The sequence below is a fragment of the Calidris pugnax genome, unplaced genomic scaffold, assembly GCF_001431845.1.
Source record: "Calidris pugnax isolate Ruff unplaced genomic scaffold, ASM143184v1 scaffold62, whole genome shotgun sequence".
Lineage (NCBI taxonomy): Eukaryota > Metazoa > Chordata > Aves > Charadriiformes > Scolopacidae > Calidris > Calidris pugnax.
Window position 1 is genome coordinate 340,520 of NW_015090782.1, and position 12,432 is coordinate 352,951.

At 40.0% G+C, this 12,432-nt stretch overlaps 1 protein-coding gene across 1 annotated transcript in view; it reads left to right on the top strand.

Moving 5' to 3' along the window:
* Nucleotides 1–12,432, top strand: part of SACM1L (SAC1 suppressor of actin mutations 1-like (yeast)) — a 35,216-nt gene that overhangs the window by 288 nt on the left and 22,496 nt on the right. The window contains exons 2-3 of the mRNA XM_014960385.1: nucleotides 8,947–9,044; nucleotides 11,780–11,854. Coding sequence (XP_014815871.1) covers nucleotides 8,947–9,044; nucleotides 11,780–11,854 — 173 coding nt within the window. The remainder of the gene's footprint in view (nucleotides 1–8,946; nucleotides 9,045–11,779; nucleotides 11,855–12,432) is intronic.

Sequence of the window (12,432 nt, forward strand, 5' to 3'; positions counted from 1 at the left end):
GGGGGGGACGCGGCTCTGTCACCTGCCGGAGGGGAGGCGCCGACCGTTGGAGCAACGGCCGCCGGTGTGTGTGCCCCCCCCGTCACCTTCCCCTCACGGCATCTCTGGCGCTCCCCTCACGGCCCCGCCGCGCCCCGGCTTTCCTGGGTCAGGGCGGAGGGCTCGGAGGAGGAAAGGGAGGAGGAGGAGGAGGAGGACTTTGGCCGCGGATGGGATCCCCCTTTCGGCCTCCCTCCGGTAGCGCAGCCGCGGGCGGAGGCGCTGCCGCCGGTTGGCGTGTCCGTGGCCCTTTCCCCTCTTGGGGCGGCGGGGGTGGGGGGGGATGAGGCGTGAGGGGCTTCTCCGGCGCCAGGGGCCGAGCCGGCGGCCGTTCTCGCCCCGGCGGGCCTGCGGGGGACCCCCGGCTGCCTCCCCCCCACACACACACACCCCTTTTGGGGGTGACTCTCGGGAAACCCCAGCCGCGACGCCGATGTAAAGCGTAATGCACAGCAGTGTAACGTATAGGCCGTGTCCCTTGCCGGCAGAAGGGCTCATGGAGCGTACTTGCCCATCGGCCCTTGGTGGGACAGGTTGGTTTTTTTTTTTGTGGCGTGCTTTTGGTGCCAGTTGATGATTTTTGAACTTTTTGGGGACTCCTCCTGTGACTTTCCAAGTAAATTACTCAGACCTCCTGGTGCAATTTCTTCATTAAAACAAGAGGGGAGAATGTAACCCTTTGAACCGGCCTGTGCCAGATGTTTGCTCTCTGCCTTTTATACAGGGAAAGAAGTTACATAACCCAAGCCATGCAAAGTTAAAACTGAAGAGGCGTTTCCATTCTAAGCCCTCACACTGGCCGGTGCAAACTCCCCAAAAAAATCGTTCCGAGCATAAGACTCTCTGTGGCTGTCTGAAATGAAGCAGTGAAATGTCCTTGTGTGTCCTAAAGGCGTTCCCAGGCTTTTGACCTCTAAATATTTAGCTTGAAGCTCCATAATTGAGTTACTGGTGCCATTTTCAGGCAGCAGAATCTGAAAGTGAATTTTAAGCCTGATTTAACTGTACGTAATGCTCTGTTAAATTTCATTTGACAGTCATTCTCTGGAGTCAGAGCAAACATACTTAAATCTTTCTTAGAGATCTGTATAAACAGTTTGTCATAATGCTGTTACATGTTTCAAAAATCGCTGGGCTTCTTTCCTTATTTTGATTAGATAGCTATGTGAGGGTACACAGACACCGGAGACACTGGAGAGTAAGATCACCAGTGATGGTTGAAAGGCTTGCTTATTTGGCAGAAAGCTTGTTTGTTTTCCCTTCCCTCTTGTCACCTAAATGATGTTTGTCTGTCTTTAAGCTGAACTTGTGCGATCTTTTTGCCTGCAGAAGAGAAAAGGTGAGCTGTATGAGTAGCAATTGTGGCGTGTCGTACACAGTCCTCCTTACTGAGAATTTTTTTTTAAGTGAAAGCTGTCTTCTGGATACAGTCTAGTAGAGCATTCTCTCATTTAAAGTTTAATCTTATCTAAAACTAAGTTTTGATTTTTTTTAGAACAAGGCTGTGTCAAATGTAGTTTAATGTGATTTTTTTCATAAAGTTAAAAAGAGAACTGTTTTCTGTTCTGAAAAATAGGGGTGTGTTTTTTTGCTGTTATCACACCAAGTTGTGTGACTTGATGTCAGACTGCAGACTTTCTACCGAGCATTTTACGATATAAGGCCATAACTTGGGTGATGAGTCAAGCTTACTAGATTGGCAAGGTCAAAGGAGAATGTTCTGCTGAGAAATCCAGGTTAGACTTCAGTTCGGGAATTTAGTGGTTTCGGTTTTGCTGTTGTGTTTTTATTTTTATTTTTTTTTAAACTGACTTCTCATTCTTGCTGTGAAAAGGTCAGATTTTGCAACTGAGCCTCTCCTGGGTAGTCTGGTGGCCCTGTATTGGACTTCACTGTAGCACTCTGGGGGGGGTCCCCTTCTGCGCATCCAATTGCAGGTTCTAGCTCTCAACGCAAACCTCTTGTGTTTCTCACATTATCAAAAGTAGTGACTCAAACCCTTTCGCCTTGACCAATGTCATCCATCAAGTTCAGGTGATACAGGTTAAAATTCTGATGTCTAGTGTCTGTGCTTCTGCTGGAACCAGTTTAGTCACGCCAACATTTATTGGGGAAAATTATTAACCTGAAAGCTGCTGTCTGTAGTTGTCATCTATGTTGCTGCTGTACACATTTAACTTCCTGTTGTATCATTAGGAATAAATTATAAAATTCAAACAGCTATTTCAGGTAGCAAGCTAGTGGATGGTAGTGAGGCTCTCATTCCAATTAATCAAGAAAAACTGGTTGGTAAAACTGTCTGCAGAATAGAGAGAATCCTGGCTTAAAAATCACCTTTTTTTTTTTGTGCTTGGGTGAGGACTTAAGTTGCTGATTGCCTTCTCAGCATCCTGAAGGTCTCTGACACCAGCTGTGTTTCAAATTTAACTCCTCGTGCACACAGTTATGCTTACATACTTCATGACTGCACCGGTCAGTCATTAGTAGCTACTGCACTTGAATACAGCATCTCCCACCTGTCTTTATTTGGGGAGAGGTCCAAAAGTGCATCTTGTCTTTGTGGGGTTTTTTGCTTTTTTTCTAAACCGAGTTTCCAGCATTTGGATAATATTTCTATAAATAACAGCTACACACCCTTTTTTTTGTTTCTGCTTAATTGTAGTGGCTGTCATGGTGAAGCTCAGGGATGTTGGTTGAGGAGGGCATTAACTTATACAGTAAATTGTCATCTTAAGTGGAACTGAACTGGAAATAGTTATTATGAAGCTATGCCTTTAATACGTACCTTTTTTTTTTGTTTTCAAATGGTATTTCCATTTGTGGTTTTTTTAATCCTGGGACTATACTCCCTTTCTCTTCCCTGCAACAACTGCTGCTCCATGGGAGATGTTCCAGTTCCTTGAGCTGTTCCTGCTCGAGGACTAATATTTATTGTAGACGTATAATTAGCACACCTGCTCACCTAGAAAATCTGGAATCTCTGGAGTGTTGAAACTGTCATTGTGTTAGCACTGTTACTTAACACACTGTTGGGATTCTATGTGCATATACTAATGTCTTGTATCTCGCTGCAGACCACTTTGGTACCTTAAGTACAGCAAATGCCTTGCTGCGCAGTACAGGATGTGCTTTTGACTTGCTTTATTACAGTATTTAGAGGCTGACATCAAAGAGTTTCCTGCATTAGAGCAATGTTAAGTATTTATGGCAAAATAATCAATTACTGAAGTAAGGGTTTGGCCATTGAGGCCTAGAAGGCTTAAGTGATATTGAGTGAGGTACTATCTTTAGTTGCCATTAGAGCACGATGGGTGCTCTTTCGTGCTGTATCTGAACACAGGAATATTCTTGTCCATAAGACTTGTCTAACTAAAATGTGAGATGCAACTCTCTATCATCTCCATGATGTACAACACTGCTTTATAATTTAACTAATGAAGTGAAACTTCACAAACAATATACAAACAAAAGACTATCTCACTTAACTGTAAATTAAGCTGACTTTATACATGGTACAAGCAAGAAATATTTTTGTTTTTTCTTCTGTGTTGGGTATCAACACTTTCTTTTGTAAGGCAGCCTTTTACTTTGGATTATTAAATAGGGCAACTCATGTTTTGATTAATGGTTGAAAAAGAGAAGGCAATGCCTTAAAAAAGGACCCATGAAAGCGGTCAGTTAAAACAATAGGAGATGGTTTTTCTTAGAAGAACCTAAGATGCAGTTCAAGGGTTTTGAGGTAGGATTACTTATAGAATCATAGAATCATAGAATTTCCCAGGCCGGAAGGGACCTCCAAGGGTCATCTAGTCCGACCTCCCCGCAGTCAGCAGGGACACCCCCAACTAGACCAGGTTGCCCAGGGCCTCGTCGAGCCTCTCCTTGAATATCTCCAGGGATGGGGCCTCAACCACCTCCCTGGGCAACCTGTTCCAGTGCTCCACTACCCTCACAGTAAAGAACCCCCTTCTAATCTCCAATCTAAATCTGTTCCCCTCCAGCTTGAAGCCATTTCCCCTCGTCCTGTCACTACAGGCCTTTCTAAACAGGCTCTCCCCAGCCTTCCTGTAGGCTCCCTTCAGGTACTGGAAGGCTGCTATTAGGTCTCCCCGGAGCCTCCTCTTCTCCAGGCTGAACAACCCCAGTTCCTTCAGCCTGTCCTTGTAGCAGAGGTGCTCCATCCCCTTGATCATCCTTGTGGCCCTCCTCTGGACCCTCTCCATCAGGTCCTCTGTTCTACTTCCTCTGTTAATTTCTGGTGAAGCACAGGAATACAGTAAACCTGACTTGGTTGCTACTGAAATAACTGAGATACAGAGTTAACTCTCATTCAGATTCCAACTGGTCCTTTCTTCCTCTTCTCAGGCCCACGTTGAACAGTCTCTTCTCTGGGCATTAAAAATGCCTCTTGCATCTTAAAAACTTATGCTGCAACACAGTGCTTAGAGTATGGGGACTATCTTCAGAAGAGCCATTTAGTTTTCTCTTGTTTCACTATGCTACTAAGAGTACTTAATTATGTCAGTGACCAGAATGATTTCACAAGAGTGGTAGTGCCCAAACTAAAGAAACTAGAGAATCAAAAGGCTTAATTTTTAGTGAGGCTTTCAGTGAATTCTTTCTGCTTCATAAAGGCAAGATATTGGAAAGCATTTTCTAATTGTAGCCTGGATCTTTTTTACATAGGTTCTCCTTTTGACTGCTGCTTCGGCAACATGAATTGAAATAATGCAAAAGTGTTTTTAGTTTTAAAAAAAACTAACCAAACAAAACAAAAAGCTCACCCACAAACAAAAACCACAGCCAAACTCAAACTGAAGCCTGATGTGCCACTGTGCTGTTTTCCTTCTATGTCATCTTTTAAATCCCTTGCAGATACTTTTTTTTTCTCAACTTTGAATAGTAGGAATGAACTACACTGAGTAAGTTGCTTTGTCTCTTGGCAGCAATCCCCACAGTTTCAGTTGGAGAAGACTTTCAAAATGAGTTCCAAGTCACCTTCAGTAATACTTGAGTTTGGTGGTTGCAGTGCTTCCATATCTTTCCTTGAGTACCATGAGTTGTGTTATCGATGGCAGCTATTTCCATTTATCACTCCCTTTGTTCTTTAGCAACTGAGAAATGGTCTGTGATAACAGTGGTCAGGTTTAAAAAAAAAAGTAAAAGGGAGGAACTCGGATCTTGTGAAGGTTTTATGTGCTGTAATCAAAGCAAGATACTGCTTTTAAGAGTTCTTGATGTTTTGGATGGTTATAGATAGCAGTGACAACATAGCCAAGGAGAAGGCAGGCTACAGTGTCAAATTTGAAGGTTATAGCAAAGCAAAATATAGTCTGGTGTATGAAAACTAGTTTCAAACGAAGCTACAGAGATTATGGGCTTCTAGAAAATACTAATTTCTAAATTTTGTTATAGTAGTAGCACTTGGACTTTCATCCATTCCTTATTTCATTAAAGGAACAGAATTAATCTGTCTTCAGGTTCCTAATCATTGTGAATAATCATTCTTTTCAGCATTTTAATATCTTCTCAGATGAGTAAAATAAGCATGTGTGTTATCTTTCTAAGTTTGTGGTAGATGTACAGGCTTGGAACAGAGTAGATTCTGTGGAACCATTTTTGCATGCAATGCTCCTCGGCTTCCTTCCTGAAAGAGAAGTGGGGGGCAATCATCTTTCTTACGGCAATCTTATGACTGAGAAGGTTATCTACACAAGAACGAGCCTCCTAGCCTGGTTCTGGTAGTTGGTAAATTTGTAAATCAGCATTTGGGCTGTGTCCAAATCACAACAGGCTGAAACCTTTTTGAGTCTTGGCCTGTTCTTCAACTATATTTATTTTAGAAAATTTTCAAGTATTTACAGAAATGAAGCAATGACTAAGTGAATCATCTTGCTGTTAAAAACTTCAAAGAGCACTAATTCTCCCATTTCTTCTGAAGCAAGGATTTACTGTATTGCAGGGCATTGGGCTTTTCAGTTTGTGGTGCGTGCAGTTATGTTTAGGCAGTTTTTAATGGTGATCCCCACAGAAAAGTACTAGTTTAAGTTCTTTCAAGTTCATAGACTGGCAACCTGACCACCTCCTGCCCCCCCAAGACCTCCAAAACAAAAACACCCAAAGCTGCAAAACAGTCCATGTTCTAGTGTGCTGCAGGCTACTGAATCACAGAATGGTAGGGGTTGGAAGGGACCTCTGGGGGATAATCTAGTCCAACCCCCCTGCTAAACCAGGTTCAACTAGAGCAGGTTGGGCAGGATCACATCCAGGTGGGTTTTGAATATCTCCAGAGAAGAAGACTCCACACCCTCTCTGGGCAGCCTCTTCCAAGGCTCTGCTACCCTCAAAGTAAAGACGCTTTTCCTTACATTTAGCTGGAACTTTCTGCGTTCCAGTTTGTGTCCTGGCCCCTTGTCCTGTTGCTGGGCACCACTGAAAAGTCTAGCCCCATCCTCTTGACACCCTCTTGAAGCCTACAGCCAGTTTGGTCCGTTGAACTGAAAACAGGGATCACTTGTCTTGTGTTACCTGTGATGCTCTTGTCACCAAATCTGGTCTTTGAGAGGACAGTAGGAAGGATTTTGGTGGTGATGTTTTCTCTGTGGTTGAGGGTAAAATGTAGTTTAAGCAAAGATAGACAGATACATACAGGCATTGTGTAGGAGGAGATAAAGGTGATTTAAAAAAACTGCTAAAAGGGCAATGGTAGTGGCAGGAGAGAAACTATGGGCTATGATTTGAGAGAGAAATGCTGGGGACTGCTCTAGCAAGGCAGGGTGTATGACATGTATGGAGAGGGTAGGCATTATTTGTGCTGGCAGCCTTAATTCATTTTTCTTAACTCATGGATGATGAGGGTAAAAGTCTTCATGTTCTTCAGGGAGAAATTATTCTTCTTGAGTGCAATAAATAGAAAATTTGTTTAAATCACAAATATTCTACACCTGTAAGCTTTTTCTCAGTTGTTTGAAAAGAGGCTTTAACTAATGTGTGGGTGAATCTTAGTGCTGAGACTATAGTGTGGTCATGCCCATGTTGCACTTCATAATGAAAAGAGCAGCTTTTAAAAATACTAATTATTGACGGAAATGCTCAGTTGTGCTCTGTATGGTCTGTGTAGGTGTCTTCATGTTGTGCTCTTTATACAGAGTATTCCAAACCTGAAACTATTGCTCTCACTACTTAGGACACTTTGGGACTATAACCTGCTATGTTAAAAGATTTATTATATTTTTTTTTACTTATTTTGCTTAAGATGAGTAAGAGAGCATAAGCATCCATGTTAAAGGCATGACAGGTCCATTATTAAACTTTGCACTGTATTTTCCCCAGATTTTTTTAGCTGGAGTCTTGTGTGTCAACTGACCTCCAGAAAAAGCTGACTGTTCAACTAAACCAACAGAAGTGAAGTAGCTGCAGCTTTCTCTTGTGGAAAAAATGTCTATTACTGTTTCCTGCCAACTGCAATAAGTTTCTGACTGCACCTTAAATAGTATATCCTGATTTCTTTTAAAATTATTTAGCAAACTGAGGGCTTATAAACATCCTTAAGGTTTTTCTGCCCGTTCCTATCTGCCTAAGCTTGTTTGTTCTTCATTGTAACAGCAGCTCCCATGATTGCTGTGAAACCCCCTTTAAAGAGCTGGGCAGGCACATGTGCACTTCATCAAAAACCGAAGCAATGAAAGCAAAGTAGGGGATTTAAGGCTTCAGTGTTCAATGAATTACATGTTTCTATCTCTTACTCTGATGTTTTCAGTTTCAAAGGTAAAGCATTTCATCTGAGTACATGAAAGATTAAGAAGGATAACTTACAAGGGGAGTACTTTGATGTGCTGCCTATTTTAGGACACATTGACTAATTTTCCTTTAAAGAAGTTAAATTACCTGATGAACAGTTAACTATCGATTGCTTTAGTTTGTTGTTGTGTTATGGATTGGGGATTTTTTTCCAGCTCAGTTCAAGCATTTGGTCTCTTTGGCTTTCCTCTAATTGCCCAGAGAGGTGGCAGAATCACCATCCTTGGGGAGAGTCAAAACATACCCTAAGAAATAGGCTTTAACTTTGAAGTTGGGTAAACTTTGAAGTTGGCTCTGCTTTTAGTGGGTGGAAGGTGAGGTGTTAAGACATGTTGAAAGAGGTCTTCTAGACCTCTTTCAAAGGACTCTTCTGATCTAATTAGGATTCTAATTCAGCTTTCTGAAAGATTAAAAAAAAATACAAAAGATGAAGAAATGCAAAATCTATTTACGGTGAAGGAGTCTAAAAATATCTATCCTGTAGAGTAAGTTTCCAGAACAAGATGTTTAAAACTCTGACCCCTAGTCTTGTCAAGCCTTAAACTAAGAGAAATCATTATGAGAGTTAAGAACACTAGTTCAAGTGTTTGGGGTTGGTTGGTTGTTCATCATTTCCTACATACAGTGACAAGTCATTTCTGCATCACTCTTATATTTGTTACACTGTGTAATGTGTCTGGCTTCTTGCAAATATCTCAACAGGTTAAATACTATGGGTGTTATTTTTGTGTTTACTGGACTTGCTTTGGGGATGTGGTGCTTTAGTTTTTGAAGTTTGGCTTTGGTTTATCAAACTTCTAAGTGACATAGTTCAAACTTGCATGAGTAAGTACACAAATTCACTTTCATCTCTTTAACTTTCAGTATTAAATAAGAATTAAAATTATTAAACAAGCCATGTATTTTGCAGTAACTAATTAGTTTTATTTGCTTTTTATGCACTGTCAACATTGGTGGCTGCTGGGAAGTAATCCAGTGAGAATTTTTTTTGCAGCTAAAATAAGGTTTAAGATTGCTCTATTTTCACCTGGTGAAGAGCTTAAGTATAAATAAATCCGAAGTAAGTGTTGGTAAACACATTCCTTTTTCCTATTCATTCTCTTCCAGGCATATAACACCAGAGAAATTCTATGTGGAAGCTTGTGATGATGGAGCAGATGATGTGCTCGCTATTGATAGAGTCTCCACGGAAGTCACTCTTACAGGTATTCTCTCACCTGTATTTCTCAATTTGTTCCTCTATCTATTTTTTTGCTGTAGGCACTCCCAGAAGATCTCCAGAACCTTAAATTGATACTGGAAGAATTGTTTTTATCGTCAGTTACTGTTTTAAAATAGTCCTTTTTATTCTGTCCTGCAAAGAGCTGTGTTTGAAATGCCTTCTCGCTGTGGGTAACCAGGGTGATAGTGCTTGCCTGTTTTTGGTACGACTGTGCATCACAACACTAAAACTGACTCACCCAAGCTAGTTGGGATTCGTGCTACAAGTCAAAGATTAAATATGGAAAGGGTTGAACACTGGGCTTCTACAGCTTTTGGTGAACTGTCTCAGTGCTGTCTCTTATTTAATACTGAAACCTGAATTTTCATAAAGTCTCTAGAAACAGGAAGAGTAAAACCCCCTGACTGTAAAGCTAGTTCTGTTGCAAATCTGATTCAAATGTTAGTGCAAGTAGTCTTAAGCATACTGATGCAGAAGTCTTCAAAATTTTTAGTTGTTTTTTTAAGAGTGTGAAACTAATGCATAAAAACAATCAAAGAATCTATTTTTTTGCTGTAGGCACTCCCAGAAGATCTCCAGAACCTTAAATTGATACTGGAAGAATTGTTTTTATTGTCAGTTACTGTTTTAAAATAGTTCTTTTTATTCTGTCCTGCAAAGAGCTGTGTTTGAAATGCCTTCTCGCTGTGGGTAACCAGGGTGATAGTGCTTGCCTGTTTTTGGTACGACTGTGCATCACAACACTAAAACTGACTCACCCAAGCTAGTTGGGATTCGTGCTACAAGTCAAAGATTAAATATGGAAAGGGTTGAACACTGGGCTTCTACAGCTTTTGGTGAACTGTCTCAGTGCTGTCTCTTATTTAATACTGAAACCTGAATTTTCATAAAGTCTCTAGAAACAGGAAGAGTAAAACCCCCTGACTGTAAAGCTAGTTCTGTTGCAAATCTGATTCAAATGTTAGTGCAAGTAGTCTTAAGCATACTGATGCAGAAGTCTTCAAAATTTTTAGTTGTTTTTTTAAGAGTGTGAAACTAATGCATAAAAACAATCAAAGAATTGACTATAAAGCTAGTTCTGTTGCAAATCTGATTCAAATGTTAGTGCAAGTAGTCTTAAGCATACTGATGCAGAAGTCTTCAAAATTTTTAGTTGTTTTTTTAAGAGTGTGAAACTAATGCATAAAAACAATCAAAGAATATGCATTAAATGACAAGAAATTATGGCAATGGGTGACTTCCCTTTTGATACTTTCAGAGTTTGTACTGCAGAATGACTAATCTCTAAACAAATAGAAATGCTACAGTATGTTAATATAAAAGCAGTCATTCTCTTCCTATATCAGGTCTCTTGGATACTTCGTGTAAGAGCTGTATGCCTATCTCACTGATAATTTTGGTGTTGTAGTGTAATATTTCAATTTCTCCTTCAAAGTTGTTTCTTCAAAACTGTAAAGATAGCTGCCCCAAGTCTCTTGTTAGTCGTCATGATTCAAATGTTAGTGCAAGTAGTCTTAAGCATACTGATGCAGAGGTCTTCAAAATTTTAGTTGCTCTTTTTTTTTAAGAATGTGAAACTAATGCATAAAAACAATCAAGGAATATGCATTAAATGACAAAAAATGATGGCAATGGGTGACTTCCCTTTTGATACTTAGTCTTCAAAATTTTTAGTTGTTTTTTTAAGAGTGTGAAACTAATGCATAAAAACAATCAAAGAATATGCATTAAATGACAAGAAATTATGGCAATGGGTGACTTCCCTTTTGATACTTTCAGAGTTTGTACTGCAGAATGACTAATCTCTAAACAAATAGAAATGCTACAGTATGTTAATATAAAAGCAGTCATTCTCTTCCTATATCAGGTCTCTTGGATACTTCGTGTAAGAGCTGTATGCCTATCTCACTGATAATTTTGGTGTTGTAGTGTAATATTTCAATTTCTCCTTCAAAGTTGTTTCTTCAAAACTGTAAAGATAGCTGCCCCAAGTCTCTTGTTAGTCGTCGTCTCTTCTCAATACTGGTGTTTTATGAGATGAACCTGCAAGGCGTTTAAAACAAAAAAAATTGAGAGCTATCTTTCTTTGTTCTCCAAGTTCTGGGAAAATGCCGAGCTCTGGCGTGGGTGTCTTAGAGGTGCTTTTTTTAACTTCTTTAATGTCCCTTCTGCTATTTGAGAAATGTGGATAGATAAAAACTTAAAATACTAGGACTTCTAATTGATACTTCAGTACCTTTTGGATCTCTTGGTATGTTGTTTGAAATACTGTATCCATTGCCACATAGTGGTGTTGTTGGTAGCTTTGCAGAGATAGACCAAAAAGTAAACTGGGTCTTATGACATGGAAATAGGCTGAGGCTCAGAAGAAGCAGTCAAAAGCAGGAGGCACAATCATTTATGGTTTGCTTGTCCTTGATGCCTTGACGGCTTCAAAACAAAAAGTTTCTGGAAGCTGGCAGGACAAAAGCTTGAATTTGTTCAATTGAATTACTATTTTGATTAAACAACATGAGCAATTGAGTCAGAATACTTCCACATCCTTCCCTCTCCTGACCCCATGTGAGGCTTTGAAATTCCAGTACATTGCTGCTTATACTTAGGACTCTAGAAAAATTTGGGATTTGACCAAGAAGCTTTGACAAACCGAGTTTGTTTTTTGATGTAGTCATGAAAAAAGCAGTCTGAAATTCTGATTTTTTTTCCTCTGCTTTTCAGTTAAGAAAGATGTTCCCCCTTCAGCCGTTACAAGGCCTATATATGGTATTTTGGGAACTATCCGATTGGTGGCAGGTAAGGAAAACAGAACTGTGGTCTTTAAAAATACTTAAAGTACAAAATAAATTGCTAAAGAAGCTTTAAAGACAAAAACAGTATTTGCAAATATCTGAGGTTACACTTTCATCAGTATGGTGGGCTTTCCTTGTAGCTGCTAGAGGATGGAGGTATCTAAATACAATTTATCATGAATGTTGATGTCTTTCTTAAACCTGTAGCTGCTCTAAAGGTAGGGTTAACTGACAGCTGGTTGAGTTTTAAGGAATGCATTTCAAATGTGTGCAAAGAATTTCACGTACTCTTCACAACTGTTTTAATCTTAGCTGCAGGATTTGATGCAACAGTCAAATACTGGGTTCTGAAGTTTGAGTTTAAATCAATAATCTTGGTACACAAATAATTTAGTGACAGGGTGATAGGCAAGTAGATGCAGCTGTTCATGTAATGATTGTGTTCCAACTATTCTACAAAGAAAATTCAACATTGAAAGAAAAAGGACAGCCTGGAACAATTCTAAATATTAAGGAGTTGTAGGATAAGGTAAGAATAAGCTGTCTCCTTTTTCTAAGTATCTCGGTGGTGTTCAGTGATAA